The sequence below is a fragment of the Vanellus vanellus genome, assembly GCF_965231255.1.
Source record: "Vanellus vanellus genome assembly, chromosome: 2".
NCBI classification, from domain to species: Eukaryota; Metazoa; Chordata; class Aves; order Charadriiformes; family Charadriidae; genus Vanellus; species Vanellus vanellus.
Window position 1 is genome coordinate 88,901,636 of NC_138906.1, and position 19,713 is coordinate 88,921,348.

General features: G+C 39.2%; 1 protein-coding gene across 1 annotated transcript in view; it reads right to left on the reverse strand.

The window, feature by feature from the left end:
* The window catches only part of TRIO (trio Rho guanine nucleotide exchange factor), a 259,979-nt gene that overhangs the window by 171,676 nt on the left and 68,590 nt on the right, over positions 1 to 19,713 (reverse strand). Inside the window, exons 2-6 of the mRNA XM_082479958.1 lie at positions 17,485 to 17,559; positions 9,409 to 9,523; positions 6,161 to 6,353; positions 4,980 to 5,492; positions 1,800 to 1,922 (exon numbers count right to left, since the gene is read on the reverse strand). Coding sequence (XP_082336084.1) covers positions 1,800 to 1,922; positions 4,980 to 5,492; positions 6,161 to 6,353; positions 9,409 to 9,523; positions 17,485 to 17,559 — 1,019 coding nt within the window. The remainder of the gene's footprint in view (positions 1 to 1,799; positions 1,923 to 4,979; positions 5,493 to 6,160; positions 6,354 to 9,408; positions 9,524 to 17,484; positions 17,560 to 19,713) is intronic.

Here is a 19,713-nt window from a genome sequence, read left to right on the forward strand (position 1 = left end):
GACTGATTGTTTTGAATTTGTATTTTCCTATTCTGTGCCAAAGAACCACTTTTTTTTTTTTTGGGGGGGGGGGCTATACTATGGAAACACATTGCAAAACTACAGCTTATTTTTCCTCTCTTGAATATTTGAACTGTTTAATTTGCTCCAAATTTAAGCTGCTCCTTGCATGATTCAAGAAATCATTGTACAGGCTGAGAAAAAGTCCTCTGTAATTAACGCATTTGACTACTACAGGCAAAACAGATTAGGAGCAAAAGACTAGCAGCAAAAACAGAGCAGGAGGGATTATGCTACATTGCTCAAGTGCTTCCTACTGTTGATAGCATCTGAACAGTATGGAAGTGGGGGGGGGGGGGGGGGGGGAGGGGGGGGAGTAGTCATCCAATTTGAAGAAAGGAGGACAACAGTGACTACTACCAGGGCAGGCTGAGAAAAGAAGAATTTAACCTTTAGAGTATGAGCCAAACAATTGCCTGGAAAGCCATCCAAAATCACCAAGTTCCAAAAGTCATCTCACGTCAACGACATCTACCATCCTCCTGTGAGTTTCTTTCTGCTCTACTTCATATGCAGAGCAATAAGCAACAACAAGGAGCAATTCCCCGTGCCTGTGGGGTGAACCTATACCTTCCAAACCTAATGGTCAAAGTTACAGCCATATATGATGTTACATAACTTAATTACAATGTTCCCCAACACTGCTTTACTCTTTTCAAAAATTTCATATTGATTTCTATTTTTTTTTTTAAACTTTTGCAAACATAGCTGAGTTGCAAAAGAAGAAAATGTACCTTCTCTACTCATGTCTTCTATTGCCTTAACTCTAGCTATACCACAGACAAGAGCTGCCTTACTAGCACTTCCATTACATTTCAGCAAGATGCATAACCTACGTAAGTTTACTTTGCCACTCTCTTTCCACAATTAGTAGTCTTGTCCTACACAAACACCCTCTTGCAAGAGTTGATTGTTTCGTCCATACTTTAATTCAATTCCCATCCTTGGGCTGCCGAGGATGTTAATTTCTAACAAGACTGGTAGTGTTCTTCCTTCACTGAGCTGACAGCCAGGGACTGGATTTAGGCCCAAACTCCCGAAGTTATTTAAACACCTCCAATCCTCCTAGTGAACGGGACCTAAAATGTACTTGGGAATTTAGTCCCCATGTTCAAACAGGAATCCATGAAATTGAAAAAAAAAAAAAAAAAAAAAGCAGCTTTCAATCACTACCAGTTAAAATCCAAATTTTTAATTGCAGCCTACTGATAGCTCATCAGAAAATGACATTTGACAGAAAGTTGTTTGGTTTAGCTCCATTCTACTATGCCAGAAATCAGAACTGTGGAAATATGGAAAATTATTACACCAGGCTCAGCTATTGATCACTACTACTCAGAACTTTTTGTCCGAGTTGCAATCTATTCAGAAGATCCTGAAAGCTATTTCATTCCGTATGGGGGGCTAAATTCTATATTACATGATTCTCTGAAATTTCCTACAAGACTCAAAGCAGTACTCAAACACATCCCAGCTTCTAGAAGTCTGGATGCTTATATTTGAGAACTGCTGAGGTTGTGTTGAATGTTGCCACTGGTCAAAACAACTTTGTTGCCAAGTACCTCTGTACTTGGCTATCCTTTATTCTCCACCTTTGTGTGTTACAATTTCACTGCTCAAATACAAATTTGCACTACTTGTAATAAAAGGTATGATTTATGCATATGATTTACAAATTCTACCTTAACATAGAGCAAATAGTCAATGAGTCAGTGATATGAAGTGAGGCCTGTTCTTACCATACAGTTCATGGCAAAGTGATTGTGCTGTGTCTGAAGCTCCATCGCGTGAGGGTGACTGGTTCCGATCTCTGTGTAGCTGTTCAGAAACAGACCTTTGTTGTGTGTGATCCAGTCAAACATCTACAAGAAAATATTAAGGAAAGAAAAAAAAAAAATCATTAATTTGTTATGGCAGAAATCTCACAGTAATATGAGAAATTCATGAACACAGAAAACAGGAAGAATTTAAGGCCATGAAAATTAACACTGATGCTCTTTCCATTTTAAGTTACAGTATATTTTAATGAAATTGTGGTGAAATCTGACTTTTTGGACCAGCTGAGGCTGTAAAATCTTTACTATAGGTGTTTATCTCAATAAGCTACAGTAAAGTCATAATCATAAAGTCATATACTTCATTACTACAAAGAAGTCATAGTAAACAAACGGGCTTGGAGCACAGCCCTGAGTTACCAAGCTTATACATTCTCTAGTGTCAGCATTTCATTATGTCAGCAGCTTAGTAATTTAGAATGAAAATGGCAACTCATGGAAATTAAATATAAATTCATTCTTGCTGATCAAGTACTTCAGCAGCAAGTTTAATATTTTTAGTTCATAATTTCACAGCAGATTTGAAAACAACTTTCCTATTGCTAAACAGATTAAAAAAAACATATACTTCAGCACAGTTACATGTTACCTCCTTCCAGACAAGTTTAAGAATAATCTTTAAATATGTTTATTTTGTTGTTTGGGGTTTTTTTTAAAAGTATTTTAATATTCAAACAAATTTCAGGAAAGGCCTTCTCTGACCATGACCACCAACAGAAGTACGTAGGTATGTAAACAGTGGCACTGGAAGACAAAGTTTTCAAAGACCAAACAACACAGCAAAAGGCTAAGTTTAACACCCCCATCCCCACCTCCCCTGCAATGGTCTTGAAATCTTTGCTATAGCTCAGCTCCAAAGACCCAACTACTCTCTGGACAAGCTGAAAAAGACTGTTCAGAAAAAAAATGGCAGTAATGAGGAGTAAGTACCCATTTAAAGATCTTTTAACATATACTGGCTAACAGCAGTGTTATCAAACCCATTATTCTTCCCATTTGACAAATCAAACTATAATTAGACCACAATATGGTAAGGACTGAAAAAAAAAAAAGTTTTGAGAGCTTAGACAACTGAGACAGCTGATCACATACTCCTAAAATTTTCAGTTTCTTATCTAGACTGCAGTGAAGATGTGTTAGAACATTATTCAAAATAGACACTGACCCTGCTTGTGACCACCTTTCTCCAGGTAGTCTGGCTTTGCTGCCTTCAGATACCTACAAGGGCAATTCCAATAAGACTCCCTCCCACCTCGCCCCTTTTTTGCCTTCTCTTCTCCTGAACCAGCCCAGATTTCTTGTGCCGAGTCGTGCAAGTCCTCCAAAATGACCATGTTTATTCCTCCCCATCCAATACACTTTATTTTTCCAACAAAGATCCAGCCCTTTTCCACACCTAACTCAACCACATAGACATACACTGATAAAGAAGCCCTGAGCTATGAAATCTAATCTGACAAGCAGTGAAAAAAGGGCCTTAGTCCAAAAGCGAGTTGGGATACTGAAGTAACCTTCTTTTTAATCTTTTTCTAATGGTTCATGAGAGAATAAAGTCCCAGGTATGCAAGCTGCTGCCAACCCCATTTTGAGGTGCCTAACATTTCCCTCTGTTTTGAAAGAAAGATGCATTAATTTAATATAGACTTATTCACAGAATCGGGAACCTAGAAAACACAGACAGGAGCTAATGCAACCACATGGCAGGACAGAGACCAACCCCGCAGGCTCAAGCATTTCAAAAGCAGTTTCTTAAAGCTCAAGTTAAATAGGAACCTTCTAGATAAACAAATGAACATATCTTTCAATACCACATGAGCATCATCAAAATATATTTTGTTTATGCTGTAATAAAGAATAATTAATGCTATAATTAAGTGGCTGAAATGTTGCTAAAGAAAGCAATACTAGACCAACAGCTTGTTGTTTTCTAAATAATTTTATAACTTTAAATTCACTTGACCAGATTTTTTTTTTTTTGACTCTTTACATTTCCCTACTATTTTCAGCTATACTCATTCAGTGAACACTAAACGGTACTTAAAAAAATTATTTCTTTTTTAAACACAGCAGAAAACATTAAGAGTAGTGTAAAGAAAGTCCCTGAGCTGAAATGATCACGGTAAAGGAAAGTACAGGGAAAGAAAACAGGAAGAAGGAGGAAGGAGAAGTTTTGTATATGCTTGTTCTGGTTTTACTCTTCCCCATGCATCTGCTTATGACTGCTGCCGGACAGCAGGAGACTGGTTTAACACAGACCTTTGGTTTCACCCAGTTCAGGCATTCTTACACAAAATATTTTAAGTCTGACAAAGACCATACTTACCACTTGACTGCATAGCCTAGTTACTTCTCCTGGAGAAAAATTCCCCACCCTTCCTTAAAGCTATTTGTTCCATGGTAACGGGTTAATAATGAGTGATTGCAAAACCATTCTATAGGAAAATAAATCTAAAAGTGCACTGCCTGCCATATTTCCTTTTCAAATTCCATGACAGTCATGGGCTTTCTCATTTGAAGGGACTGGTTAGCCCGAAACGTTCTGAGATTACTCAGTTCCCTGTTAATGACATATGCACTGTCAAAAGAGATACATCAGTTTTTAGCCTGGGACTTTAAATCCTGCATCAATGAAGTAGTTCCCCATGTCAGTCTCTTCAGACTTTGTAGACTGCCTGTCACTCAAATCCCAAGAGTTGCTCAGGAGGAGATCGATGTAGTCCTTAGTCATCTGTATTTATAAAGTATACAGCATTCATCTTCACTTGATGCATGCAAATGCGTCTGTCTGGAACAAAAACTTACCAAAGCAAAAGCTTTAAAGTCACTGCCACTTAAAATTTTCTTTGGTAAGAGCTACCTGTGTTCTTTACAGCTTAGAATTACTATCCCACCCCCTTTACTCCAGAAGACTAAGAGTCACTCCCAATCAAAAAAATCCTTTATTTCTCATTAAAAGGCTAGTAATTAACTCTAAAAACAAAAACTACAATTTGCAGTTATCCCTGGTGCTTCTTTCAAGACTGTCAAGCTTTGTTCCCATCAATTGCAGTGCCCATTTATGCTCCCCTCCCCCCAGTCCCTTACCTTTTCAGCATCCTGCTCAAACAGCCTGAGCTGAAAACATTGGTCCAATTTCAATTTCCGCACATGCCACATCTGATGCAGATGCTGCCGTGTTGAGTGCAGCCTGTCCAGCATGGTGGACACTTTGGGTAAAAGGTTCTGTAAGTCCGCATTCCCTGACCCAGAGTTCTTTTTGGGGAAGCTGTCACTGCTCTGTATCCGCTGGAGCAGCTTTTGTCCTTCCACATCAAGGTCCTCGATAGGGGCCTTAATGACTTTCTTTTTTAATTGTGAATGCTCCTCTATCATATTACGAGCACCTTCCAGGTCCTGAGGCATTTCCTTTTTTGACAATATATCTTGCAGTTCCTCCAGTCTGGACAGCATATGGGTTGCATTGCTAATGTAGTCCTCAAAGGCAACTCTGATTTCTATCCACTCCTCATGGTTGTACTCCAAGCAGCCATCAAATTCTGGGGTTAGCTGAGAAGGATCAACTACTTTGGTAAGGCCTTCAAGAGACACCATATTTGTCTAAAAAGTAAAAATGAAAGTACAAAATGCTGTTACTGAAATGGACTTAATTTTCTTTCAAGTTTTTGTTTTTCTCTTTTTAAGAGTTGATCATTTTGGTCATGAAGTCTACGTGACAACCTTTCTCATACACATCTTTTCAAATATCAATTCTGATCATCCTCCTGTCTTGCAGGTATTTCTCCAAATGAGAGAATTATTTTATTTCTTTTGTACCTCACTGAAGGACAAAACAGCAAGTGCTCTTTTGACTACTGTTTTGTTTAAGTTTTGACTTTGTGTATTGTACGGCAGCAGCAGGACAACAGCAAGGTTCAGTTGTCTGCTTTCCTCTGCACAGGATGCTGGTAATATCACAATTACCACAATGCAGACCAAGACAACAAAGAGATGAAACCTAACTTTTTAGTATTAGGGGTGAACCCCCAATTCCATCTTTCTCACACTCAGAAAAAGAACATAAATGACAACATGCACAACTACCTAGCCTAAGTACGTGGAAAAAAAAAACACATTCTCTTTAGCACCACTGGCCTAATGTACCTCTCTAGAACATAATGTACCATCTAGAAAAAAATTTATCTGAGAGTTTTCAAGATGCTGATCAGTAATTAGCACACTTAAAACCATGAAATAAATGTAAATTTGCATACCATAGGAGAAATTACCTCAAACTCAAACTTAGAGCTGCCAAAGTTAGTCCTCTGTTTCTGCCAGAAATTGTCTGGCTTGATTATCAGTGCAACATGAATACAACATGGAAAGGATTCCTGTAAAATCTTCAGCAGAGGCTTTATGGAGTCCCATTTTGACCCACGCATATCTACAATGACGGTGAATCCTCGTTTACATACTTCCTCACTGCAGAAGAAAGAAGAAAAGATTATCAAGTGTTTCAACTTCAAACACAGCACTCTACTGCACCACACTGCCTAACGAACACGGTCTCCTCAGCTAACCATCACACCCTAGGGCCCCACTGTTGACCAGCCGACGTACAGCACATCTCAATTTTTCAGGAAGCTTCTCTCACCCCCCTGCCAAACTCCTTGTGGGTGGTAGCTTTACACCTGTTGCTGACTTGATAATCTGCCTTTATCTTCACTTTCATTTTCATTGTTTATGTTCATGATGATTCATCTTCTATTCTTGTTTCTCCTTCACCTTACACACACTTTAAACACACCGTTTACTGAAGCAGCAATATGCAATTCATTTACAACAGACTCTTCAGAACACACACACAGACACTTTACTGATGACACTATTCATGCCTTTCTAATGTCTGAGGGGATCCTCTAAAAGACAGAAGATGGCATACTGTTCTTACCTACCACTTCTGTAACTTTTTTAAACTGTCTCAGATTTACTCTCATACTATCAGAGACTTAAAGAGTGTTAGTCTGTAGAGGGGGAAAAAAACCCAAATTTATTGACAATTCCCTCTGTAACAGGATTGATTTGTGGATAGTTAATGGATAAGAAAACATTTTATGGCTGTGAAGAAAACCACATCAACCTGTTTCTACAAAATCTGAGCTCAATTTTGCTGCCCAGAAGTTAACAGACCTTACACCCAAATTCTCCAGCAACTGTTCTGAGAATGGCAGATCTAATTTCTTTTCATCAATACCTTTTGTACACTTAGTGCTTCCTGCTGATCTAAAGTGGTAATCATGAACAAGATCAGAAATTTTGATTTTGTTCCAGTAGAATTTGCAACATGACTTTGTTAATGTGGAAATGGGAAATATTTCAAAACCAACACCAATGGAATATCAAAAGGGACCAAATGTCCATTGTTTGAGTACATGAGTCATTTTCAGGGATGTGACTAAGGTAAATGCAGTTCTGAAGTTCATGTGGTGAGGCTTTCAGAGTGTCCCAAGAAGTAGGGGAACTTCACTGGCATACTTCACATATTCTCATTGAACACACTGTAGAAAGATGAGTTAAGTCTGACACAGGAGAGCTGCTGAAAGAAGTGGTAATACAGGTTCCTTAGAAGAGAATTTTTTTTTAAAGTTGTTTTAAAAAAAAACCCAACAAACAAAATAAAAGAAAAGAGCACCATTTAAAAAAGGAGTTTATCAAGATAAATGCTGGCTGTCCCACCTGCTCATACGATTGTCAAAAATGGCAATGGTAGCCAGAAAATACATTAAAATTAAATAGGTTGGAATACATGTAAGCTACAGCATAGAATTTTCTGACCACGGTGAAAATGTTTTCTAACAGTCTCACGGGATTAAAGGACAAAAACAACTACTGCTTTAAAGATACACTCATTATTGAAAGGCTCAGCTCATCCCTATCCTACCACACAAACTGAGCATCGGGTGAGGAGGAATGCTTGCCACTAATTCTCATGAGACATACATCTACTGTGGTGTACCAGGAGGCGCCTCATGATGTGATACAATGCAGATCTGTCCTCCTGTCATGTGGCCCCATCATCTGACAAAAGATGAATCCCTTTGGGCTAAGGATCACAAAAAATGTTCTGCAAGGCTCTAGTGAGACCAGGTCATCTGTTAGGTAAACTTGAACTACACTAATGTCTGGTCCAGTCAGCGCTGACGGCTTACGTTTAGCAATATTTTTAAATCAGATATATGGTTAAATTAGTAAGATTGTGAGACTGAATCGCCTTAAGTGTTTAGATCTCTTGCCAGACAACTGATACCTCTGAATCTTCAGCTACGTAGAGTACAGTACTGCAAGAACTAATAGACCGAATGTTCAGGGTTATTTGTACCAACTGGGACTTTGTAATCAGCAAGAGTTGCACAATCAGTCCTTAAAACATGACTTGTATGAAAATGAGTCCTGCTTTTAATAAAGCTCCCTTTAGTCTCTACACTTTGTCGTGCTTACAGAGATATAAAACCTGCACTAACTTTCTTTTAATTTAGCATCAGTAGATTTGAAATAAACATACACCTTTTGCTGGAGGATCACTGTATTTTGCCAGATTATCTCTAGAAAACTCTCTTGGGCATATTCTAATGCATATTTATCTACTAACTTCTCTAGTAACTTGAAGCTCTAGAGGGCTAGAATTCAAATGTGAAGTCAAATTATTTCAGAAGTAAAAATCTCAAGTCTTCTTCCCGTCTTCCTTCCTCTATCTCCCCAAATCCCCCCGTTAACTTGAAAACAACCCCAAGTACTAGTACTAAACACTCTTACCCTTCAAAGTGAAATAAAGGCTAGAATAATTGCATTACCAACAATTCCTCTTAAGGAAGATCAAATACACTCTCAACTAGATATCTTGAAGTTATTTTTATGAAAGTACTTTTGTCAATCTGAAACTGACAACTGATCAGGTTCAAAGAAGACTGCCTATAAATTAACACGTTACAGAAAGTCCTTCCCCCGCTCTCCTGTAGGCCCCCTTTAGGTACTGGAAGGCCACAATAAGATCTCCCCGAAGCCTTCTCTTCTGCAGGCAACATATCTTTCTTCTGGTTATTCCTGTGTTATATCAAGACGCTATAACTTATCTAATACAGATAACAGTTAGGAGTGTTGTGCTGACCTCAGTCCACACAAGGCCTACTGTGAATGATGACCTGCCTGTTTCTATTTATCCATGTACTGAAAGCTTTTGAGTTGCATTTGCAGTCTTCAACACAGCAACAGCAATAGGACATGGCCGTACCATTTCCAAGACACAAGCTACTTCCAGCTAAAGCACGCCAGCCATTCTGCCAACAGCTTTCCTTCTACAACGCAGAGTAATTATTTAGGTCACTTCCAAAAAGCAGTTTGAAAACAGTAACTGACAGAACGTGGTATGAATTTGCTCATTTTCTTCATCTGTTCAGTCTTCTAGCTTGTGGGTGTACTGCAACATAATCCATTTTTTTTGTTTTATAGCTTCAGAGGTTATCAAGTGACCATCACTTACCTAGGAATACAGGCTAGGTACGAAATTAGTCTTCTAAGGTCTTCTTGCCGTATTCTATCATGATTACTACGAGCTGGAAACGTTAGAATGGGACCTCCACGCTTATCTCTGCCACCTGAAAAATTAAACATGTTAAAAAAACCCACAGCATAACACCATTCTTGTTTGCAAAACTAGTTTTCAGAATACTTTCGGAAAACCTTAGTGCTACGCTGTTTCATGAATATCCACTTAAAGAAGTGAGTTCAAGTTCAATGCCAACACTGCTTTTTAGAGACCAGCTTAAAATTGAATTTTGGGAGTATCAGCTAGCATATTGTCACAATTCCTACAATGAGGATGTATCTGTCAAAAAAACTGAAACAAAGAATAACCCTAGCATTACACATCCACATTACAGTCACATTGAAGTTTGACTGGCAGTGTGACATTGCCAGCTTTGTTATGTATTTAACTTTGAATCAGCAATTGTGCAGATTAAGTTTAAATATAGAGTTATGCTAATTTGTAGGCAAGTATTTAGAGGATACTCAGCATTAACTTCATTACTAGTACAGAGTTTAGGTGCATAGTATTTCACATGCAATGCATATACTAGGTGAGTAGGTGGATACTATTTAAGCATTTAATTTATATTTTTTATCCTGTTCTGGTGTGCAGATTCCAAATTGTCAAGTTTATAGTTTTTTATTTTGTTAGCAATGCAGGAAATTCTGAATCTACTCAAGACAAAAAATTTGACTTTGAGTGGTTCCACTTAAATGTATTCATCTCATTTGTTAAATTGCATAGACTTACTGTAGTTGAACATTAAAATGCAATTTCATATCCAACCCCTTACTAGTGATAACAATATTACTAAATGCTAAATTCACATCCGTAGGCTTTCTTTATCAACACCTGTATAATAGCACAGATACATTCTTACAAGCTAAATTTCACATATATGTTCTCAACCACAGATGTGTGGACTGTTTTCTCCAGTCCCATGGAAACGCCGAAAAATTTTTTTCTATCCTGAATGATTTCTCATTGTAAATTAGCTCCTCATTGGAAATCCATGTTACTAAACAAAGTTTTAAAAAATCCCTTAGAAAGGAAGGCCAAAAGCAAATGAATAGAACCAGTCACTCAAAAATTCATCACTATCCTCCCCAACACAGTCTGCATGTGTCTGCTAGAGACACTAAGCCTTGCTGCCAAGGTCTCCGGGGATTGTCTGCACTGGACATGTTCCCTGTGAGGCACCACACGAAACGCAGAAGAGGCATAAGCAGCTTTGACTTTCTGTTGAGCTGCAATGCCAGTAACAAACTTGAAAGGAAATTCATATTCTTATCACCCATGACCCTCTTAAGCGTGAGACTAAAAACAACTGAGTGGTCTCATTCTAATGGAGAGAGGCAAGTCTGGTCTTGACCATCTCGACCCACTTGCCAAGCAGAGAGTTTTGAGGATTTTTACGCAGCAAGTGACAGGATGAAAACAAGACAGAAGCCTCAAGAGAGAGGAAGGATAAGTGACAAGACTGGGAGTCCAACAGCCCAGGCCTTCACTCAGCTCCAGAGTGATTACTGGGCTCCAACGCCACCGAACTTAGCTGAAAGGCTGCTGCAGCCCTTAACAGTCTCCTCAGACACCAGCTTCAGATCTAAAAAACAAAAATATTTAGGTTTCAACTAGTAAACGCTACTAATTTGACCCCCCCCCGAAAAAGTGCTCAATTGCTCAGGGTGGAAATTCTTCTTTCAAAACCAGCAGCTAGCAGAGAAGAGCATACGCTGAATCGTCTTTAACATTCTCCAAGCATTTTAAACAAATGCCTTCTTACACGCAGTCACCTCAGATCAGTCCTCTGGATCTTTTCCACACAGCAACTCCTGTAACATAATATTTTCCAACATAGCAGAGGAAAGAAACCCATAGTCCTTATGTCATTTTGGATGCCACTTCAGTTAGCTCCCAGCTCCACATACACCACAGAGAATACCCATTTTTCAAGTATGGTGCTTAAATTTCTGATAAATCATATCCTGAAATTTTTGTCCACTGGAGACAAAACCTGCCACACAAATTTCAGGTCTCGATGAGTAATGAAGAACTTGATTTTTGGTGAAAACAATTTCACTATCTGGTCTTAAACCAGATACCAAAATTGTGAATATGAAGCAAAGAAGTCCTTAAGACTTGTTTTTTATATCAGCTTTCTGATTAAAAGCTTTCTTAGGCCTTTTCCAATAACTAACTCATTTCCTTTGTTCCTGATGCTCGTGTGTCATACACATACAGGAATGTTAAAATCAACAATGCATGAGGCATTAGGTGGGAATTTCCTGTCTCTTGGTAGTCTTTATCCAACTCAACCCCATATTTGTCTTGGTTTAACAAAAACATATTAAGCTACTACTTTCATCGGTGAGACTTCCATTTTTACCCCTTCCTTTTATGTAAAACCCCCACAGTACCGAGATATTTTCTCTGTGTATTCCAAGATGTGTCATATGAGTAGCTGATCAACTCACGTGAGTCACCCAATATGAGTCACTTCTGTCTAGTGCACATCACTAATAGCAGTCTTGTCAATGGTTTCCAAATGGCACCAAAATCCAACAGGCTGAGTAGTGCAGTTTTTTGCAGGAAACACCTTTTTATCTAGTCTCAAAGTACTTAGGTAAAGCTAAACAGTGGGCTTTTATGGCATGTTTGGAAAGCAGGACAAGTTATCAAGTGCTATTTCTCATATGAAACCAAGATAATTGCACCCTATAAGAAAATGCTTCTCTTCGGGTAAGGATGCAAGGAGATGTAAGAGTATCTGCACTTCAACAGATTTCAGTTTAAACTGAATAAAAAAATTGCATCCCAGACTCCATCCATGCTTCATGGTTACAACTCTAGGAGTCTTTTCTATTTCAGGTGGTTAGACATCCAATACTCTGCAGATTATTTCCCAGTTAAGTGAAAAATCAGTCAAGGAAGCTTTTTCTGCCCTCCCCCCTTCTCCACTCACCCCCTCCCCCCCCCCCCTTTTTTTTTCTTTTTTCAGAAAACCTTAATTGGCAATTTTAGAGAAACAACACAGTGAAGCTGCACTCAAGCATTTGCATTCTACACATCGAGTTATTTCGTTACTTTGGCTAATACAAGATAAAGCAGTCCAGTCTGTCAGACTGGTTTCATGAAAGACGGGTATTTCCAATTCAGAATTTACTCAATATGTACAGATACCAGAATTCAGGTTAGCTTGGTGAGCTTTGGGACTCTGAAATATTCAACCTACACATAGCAAGATGTATTTCACAATACTTCACAGAAGTATTTGTTCATCTGCACTTCTTTGCCTCCTACCCTAGAAAAAAAAAATACATGCTTCAAGGTCTCTTTCAGGTTTGAATTCTCAGAGACTACACATCTCCTCACTCTAACTGTCATCTCAATCATTAACTTTACCTTTCTTTAACAGTTTGAGCATCACAGCTACACTAACATATTTTAAGAATGCAAGGCGCACATAGATTTTAACAAGTCCAGATGACTTATCTGCACCATAGCCCTCATTTGTACATTGTTTGTTGTACAAAATTTAGTTTGAAATTCACCTTTTAATTCATTTTTTTTTAAACTACCCTGGCTGGTGCTACAGGCAATGGAGACAAGGAAAAAGAGTTCTCTTCCACCTAAGCACATCTACACTAAATTATGAAAAAGCTACTCACTTTTTCATTTAAAAACCACATCATTAACAGCTCAATAAAGGGGCTTAAACTGGACTGCGATGATGGAGGAGAAAGTGAGAGTGAATCGCATCAGACCTGTGATTTGTGGCAGAGGAAAAGCAACTACTGGAATAGTTTTTTTAAAAGTGATGAAGTACTCAGACTGTGCAAAGAAAAAGAAATTATGCTGAATAGATCTATTAATTATATCCACCTGAAAACAAATGAAAGTAGTAAATGAAAAGTGAAGACTGAAAAAAGGCAATAATAGAATTTCAGCCTAACTCTGGCTAACATAGATTGAAGAGGTACCTGGTGGAGGACAAAAGGGAAACTCATAAATACAGTTTAATCACAACTTGGTACACTTGGGAGTAAAAGCGGTACCTCAGTTGGAGGTATCTACTACCAAGAGCTTTAACTTGATCAAAACAGCAAGATTTCTGATCGGATCAAAACATCATCTCAAGAATGGCTTAGGAGATATCTATGGTAGAAATACTCTGGTGCTGGTATCAGGAGCAATAATGCACATAGAAAGGCTGCAGTGGGATCCCAAAAGCCTGGTGGAGCCAGAGTCTCAGAATTTCCAGCAAATCCTCCAGTGATGACTTCATATTCAAACTTCTCATAGAACCACAGAATAAAAACAGGATAGCCCAGGGTTGGAAGGGACCTTGAAGATTCCCACAAAAGGTTTGACCAGGTAAAGGGAGCCTGGATGAGATTATCTAGCACCCTGTCCAATCACATCTTGAAAACCTTCAGCAATGAGGACTCCACCTATCCCTGAGGAAGTTGTTCCAGTGAGTGATAGTTATCACTATAAAAAATTTTCTTCCATAGAATGTCAGAATGGTTTGGGTTGGAAGGGACCTTACAGATCATCTAGTTTCAACCCCCCTGCCATGGGCAGGGACACCTTCCACTAGACCAGGTTACTCAAAGCCCCATCTAGCCTTGCCTTGAATACTTTGACAGATGGGGCATCCACAACTTCCCCGGGCAACCTCTTCCAGTGTCTCGTCACCCTCACAATAAACAACTTCTTCCTAATATCTAATCTAAATCTATGTTCTTTCTTATATCGAGATGAAACCTTTCCCGGTGCAACTTGTACTTGTTGCCCCTTGTCTTCTCCATGTGGCTCCTTGTGAAGACAGAGCCTCCGTCCTCCTTTCGGCTGCCCTTTAAGTACTGGAATACTGTGATGAGGTACCCTCTGAGCCTTGCCTTCTCCAGGGAGAAAAGACCCAACTCCTTCAGTCTTTTCTCATAGGGAAGGGTCTCCGGCCCTTTCATCATCTTTGTGGCCCTCCTGTGAACCCTCTCCAGTCTGCCTGTGTCTTTCTTTAACTCTGGGGATGAGGACTGGAGATGGTACTCCAGGTGCAGCCTGAAAAGCACTGAGTACAATGGGATGATTATGTCCCTATCTCTGCTAGAAATCCTCCTGTGGATGCAGCCCAGGATCTAATTTGCCTTTGCTGGTGCAGCACCACACTGCTGACTTATGTTCATTTTTTTGTCCACCAGGACTCCCAGGTCCCTTTCAGCATGGCTGCTCCTCAGCCACACAGATCCCAGCCTGTACCGTACTTCAGTTATTCCGACCCAGGTGCAGGACTCTGCACTTGTCTCTGTTAAACTTCACACTGTTCTTGCTAGCCCACTCTTCCAGCCTGTCCACGTCTCTCTGTAAGACAGCTCGCCCTTATACGTCCATCTCACAATAACCTGGTTTCTTAACTTCTTAAGAAAGTCAGCATTGTGGAAAGATCCGTGTCTTTAGTATTCTAAGAACACAAAGACGACTATACTGCTATACAGCCCATACTTACTCATTTAACTTGGAGAAGGAAGGTCTAGCCAGAGAAACGACCAGGGAAGCGAACTTAGGATCTCAAACGCTCCATGAATTGTTTTCAGACCGTGCTATTTGTGTAACTTCACTGCTCTATAAAAAGGAACCATTCCTTGGCACTGTTGATTGTCATACTTCTTTTCTACTTCAGAAGGTACTTGACAATCAACAATGAACATGTTGCAACAACTCTACCTGAACTCCAATATAAATGAGGGAGAACAAAAATATAAAAATTATAGTGATGTTTGTGGATGCCTTTGGCTTAACAGGACTATTAGAGCTTTTAGTAGAGATAACTTAGAGTTACCTTTAGATACGAGTTTTAGTAAAGATTTCCCCCAAAATCTGTCCTAATTCTACAGGCCTTAACCAGTTATTGTACTTACAAATATTAAAACCAAGTACTTGAGCAAAACTTGTACTTTTGAAGAAAGAAAAGAAAAAAAAAAAAAAAAAAGAGTACTTTGAAAGCCTCTCAGTCAGTAACCCAATAGTATTCCTCACCTTTGTGTTCCCAGGTATAAAGCTTGACAGTTCCAGTTCCACAAATAGTTAAGCCCTAGTGGTTGTGGTAGTGTTTTGTTTTGGGGTTTTTTTTGGCAGGGCCATGGGGGTGGTGGTGTTTGTTTTGTTGTGGGTTGTTGGTTTGTTTTAATTAGCACTTGCACTGCTAATGTATCTCATTTCATTTGAGCCCCACTTGCAATGGAAATGCGAAACTACAGATTTTGGCAGATGGGTTCCAGCCAGTCTTGCTGCCCACAGCTGTTTGCTCCATTCTTCTGTCAGAAGTTGCTTCCTTCACACAGGCAAGTTGGCAACCACTTCTTCCTATCTGGACCTCACCTGCTCTGGTTCGTAATCTATCACCTCCCCTTAAATTTATCTTCAGCTTTCATTTGGCCCATTTCACTGTCACTGAGTTAAATGCCTTTTGAGAATGCCATATACTTACAAATTAACATTAGAGAACACCCATCATCTTTCAGATCCTTTCTAAGGTGTCTAAGCTAAGCTCTGGACAACCAGGAAATTCAGAGGTTTTGGAGTGGAAATTGACTATATTTTCGTTAAGTGCCATAAAGCAAGGTCCAAAAAAGAGTAATGAGGGACTGCAATATTGTGCTTAACTCCCTTTCCTCTTCTTCTTCTGTCTGAAAATATAATTGTAAGCAAGCTTTCACCACCACTACAATTCATAAGATGAAGAATCAGGATTTTCACGCTACCAGGAAGACTGGCTCCAGACAGTCAGTTATATCATTTATTAGAGTTGCCAGGACCTTTTAAAACAAACAAACAAGCAAGCAAGCAAACAAAAACAAACACCAAACAACCAAACACAAACATCTTTTTTGCTTTACACCTCTGACTCAGCAGAGTGGACAGGATGAAGTACTGTGAACTACACACTGTAGTTGCAAGCATCAGCATCTATGCCCAGCAAATCTCTAGAGTGCTATTTCAGGGATCATTTTGTATGTTTTAATATTTACAGGTAAGAGCTTTATTTTTGGAGTTCTTGACAAACTATTTATCCAAAAACCCCTCCTTTCAAATATGAGATGGTCCTCTAAGTCTGACACTAAGATTATGGCAAAGAGAATGACATTGTTTAATCCCAACAGATTTGGAAGTCACACCCAAAATGCAGTTCACAAAAATAAGCACCTGAACCATCATTCCATCAAGTAAAGTTACTTATCAAGATATAAAATATGTTATGATATTCATTCACCTAAACCTCACTTTTAAATCCACTGCTATTCCTCATTAAGTAACCAACCAACTTCAAGGTGTATGCCGAATAGCTAAAATTAGATACTCATTCCACTATGAAGATATTAAGTGTGCTTCAAAAAGACATGCCCTGAAATTTCACTTCTGCAACAGAGATTATTTCTCCAGTGCTTCAGATGGGACAGTAACAAAGCCATCTCCATAAAACTCTCACGCAGAAGAACCAGAAATGAGAAGGAATATGACTACAGTACAGAAGGTTGTTCTAAATAATATTGTTGCAAATGCAGGGGGAACAGGACGTGACTGGGATGACAACAAGAGGTTATGTTCCACATTCAACAACGGAATCACGGAACTTTCAGAGTTGGAAGGGACCTCTAGAGATCATCTAGTCCAACTCCCCTGCTAAAGCAGGATTGCCCAGAGCACATTACTCAGGACTGCATCCAGGCGGGTCTGGAAAATCTCCAGAGAAGGGGACTCCACAACCTCCCTGGGCAGCCTGTGCCAGTGCTCTGTCACCCTCACCGTAAAGAAGCGTTTCTGTGTATTTGAACGGAACTTCCTGTGTTCTACAACACACATACCTTCTTTATCACAGATCCTTTCACAATGCCCATGTTATGTTTGGGATACCCAACTGGAACAGGTGCTACCCATGATTTTTCTAATGATATTTAAAGTATTTAAAATACTATTTTACATGAGACTAACAGTTATGCATTCCACAACAGAAGAAAATAACTGTACCTGAAAGGTATGCAACTTTTTCCTTTAAAATTGGCAAAACTTCCATAGCCTTCATTTCATCATTTTTGCGAAACCCTGAAAAAAGGAAAAGAAAAGGTAATTAGTCAGAAATTCACACAAGCTCAGTTTCTACATTTAATTAGTGCACTGTATAACATTTACCTTTGGAATACAATCTGGAAGTTATGATTACAGGAATTAAGATAACCTTACAATAAAAGGTTGCAAAAAAATATTAATTTTGAAAATATATTCATGAATAAGTCATTGCTTTGACTAACTTAACACAAATAGCACGGTCTGTTAGCAAGCCTCAGTAGAAAACAGGATAGTGGAATTAGCCTTTTTCATCAGTAAATAAAAACTATCATTTGGATTGTGTTGCTTTTAGGCATTCCAAATCCTGCTTTCACCTTTGTTCCAGCAGAGAGGAATAATACCAAGCTGAGAAGAGTAGGTACCTTTACAGCAATTACCAGTAAAAACAACAACCAAAAAAAAACCCACACCAAAAAATCCCCGAAAGTACCACACAAAAACTCCACCAAAAAAACCCTTATACTATTTCAATGTCACTTTCTTTACATCACTTCTGTAAGCAGAATTGGGAGACAAAGCTCTCATCTGTCTTTGCTGCTGCCTGACAGGAGCAGCATTTTGTAAGAGAGCACATTTTGTCTTGTTAACTCTATGCACACACGGAGTTTGAAACGGTCCCCCGGAGTGAGTGATTACAGTCAATGTTGCAAAGCACCAGGTCACCAGCTTGTCCCTCCTCTCTACTTCCATTACAGTTCTGTGGCCATATTCTAAACTTCTCCCCTCTTTAATAAGAGATTTAGGAAGCATTTTATTTATGACCTTATATTCCATATTAACCTGCGTTATACAGAATTGGCCCCTTTTGGCCCAATCTTGTTCATCTTACAAAAATTGGGTGGTTTGGTGTCCACACTTCAACTAACTGTCTATATGATCCTTCCCAGTCTCTGTATTCATGTCCTTTTTTAAAAATCTCATTTCTGAAGAAAGTACCCCTTCTGGGGTAAATGGGAAGCACATACTACTTTATCACAGTTGAAGCCCAGAAGGGCTGTTAAGTAGGAACAGCCCAAAAAGCCCGGTACAACACAGTTGTGTTCCTTAAAGTCAACAGTTTGAGTTATTTAGAAAGTAGAATCAGCTACTTGATTATTTATAATTTCAGGGAAATCTTACAAGAGCAAGCTGTGGTACACATGTGGCAGTCTTTTCTAAATTATATTGCTCTTCCTCTGTGCAAAAGGGCCACAGTCCCTCCAGAGATGGCAGCAGACACTGTCAGGGACGCCCAGCAGGGAGGCTATCACTTCTCTTCCTCCTCAAAAATATTCAGATGTTCCCTATCCTTTGGTTTCAGGCTCTGAACTTTAATGAAAGAACTGTGCACTTCAGAGCTAAAACCTGAAGGTGTCATACTGATGTCATCACGTAACATAAGATTAGTAAATAACAGCATCGTAAGTGTAAACTACATGACAGGTTTTCTATTCTAGCCAGCAATACTGAGACTTCTGTGCCACTACAGTACCTAGTTACGGGCACTACCCTTCAAAACAGACCCAGGACACACCAAACAGACTACCCAAGGGACAAAGATGGCCAGATGTTTACATGTCATGAGCTATGAAGGAGGATTAAATCAAAGAATACTGTTTAGTCTGAAGAACTGAGGGGAGACATGGCAGCAACCCTCAAAAGTCTAGCGGTAGCAAAAGTGAGCTGGCTAGAATTACAGCGAGAGCTTTACTTTAGACGGTAGAAAGTTTTGGAAAGGAAAGAACCGTGAAGCAGGACACGGGATCGCCTGTAGGAAACTGTGGACTATCCACCTCTGGGTTTTTTTTTTAAAAAAAAAAAAAAAAAATGCATTTAGACAAATGTCTGCCAGCAATAACATGTATGTATGCCAAGGCAGGGTCCCTCCAGTTCACTGCAACTGAAGTGTTCAACCAGGACATTGTCTCAGCACCCACAGATTACAAACAAACAAAAACTAAACAAATCCTTTTCCAGCCATTGGCTAGTTCCCTGTTTTCCCATGGACACCATAAACCAAAAACAACCCCAAAATTCATTACATGTTCTCAGAAAGGCCAGACCAGGAAAACTGGTTCCTTGGGTAACTATGTTGCATGGAGGGTTTCTACAGGATGGACAATATTTTGCAATTACACAGCAACTCCAGAC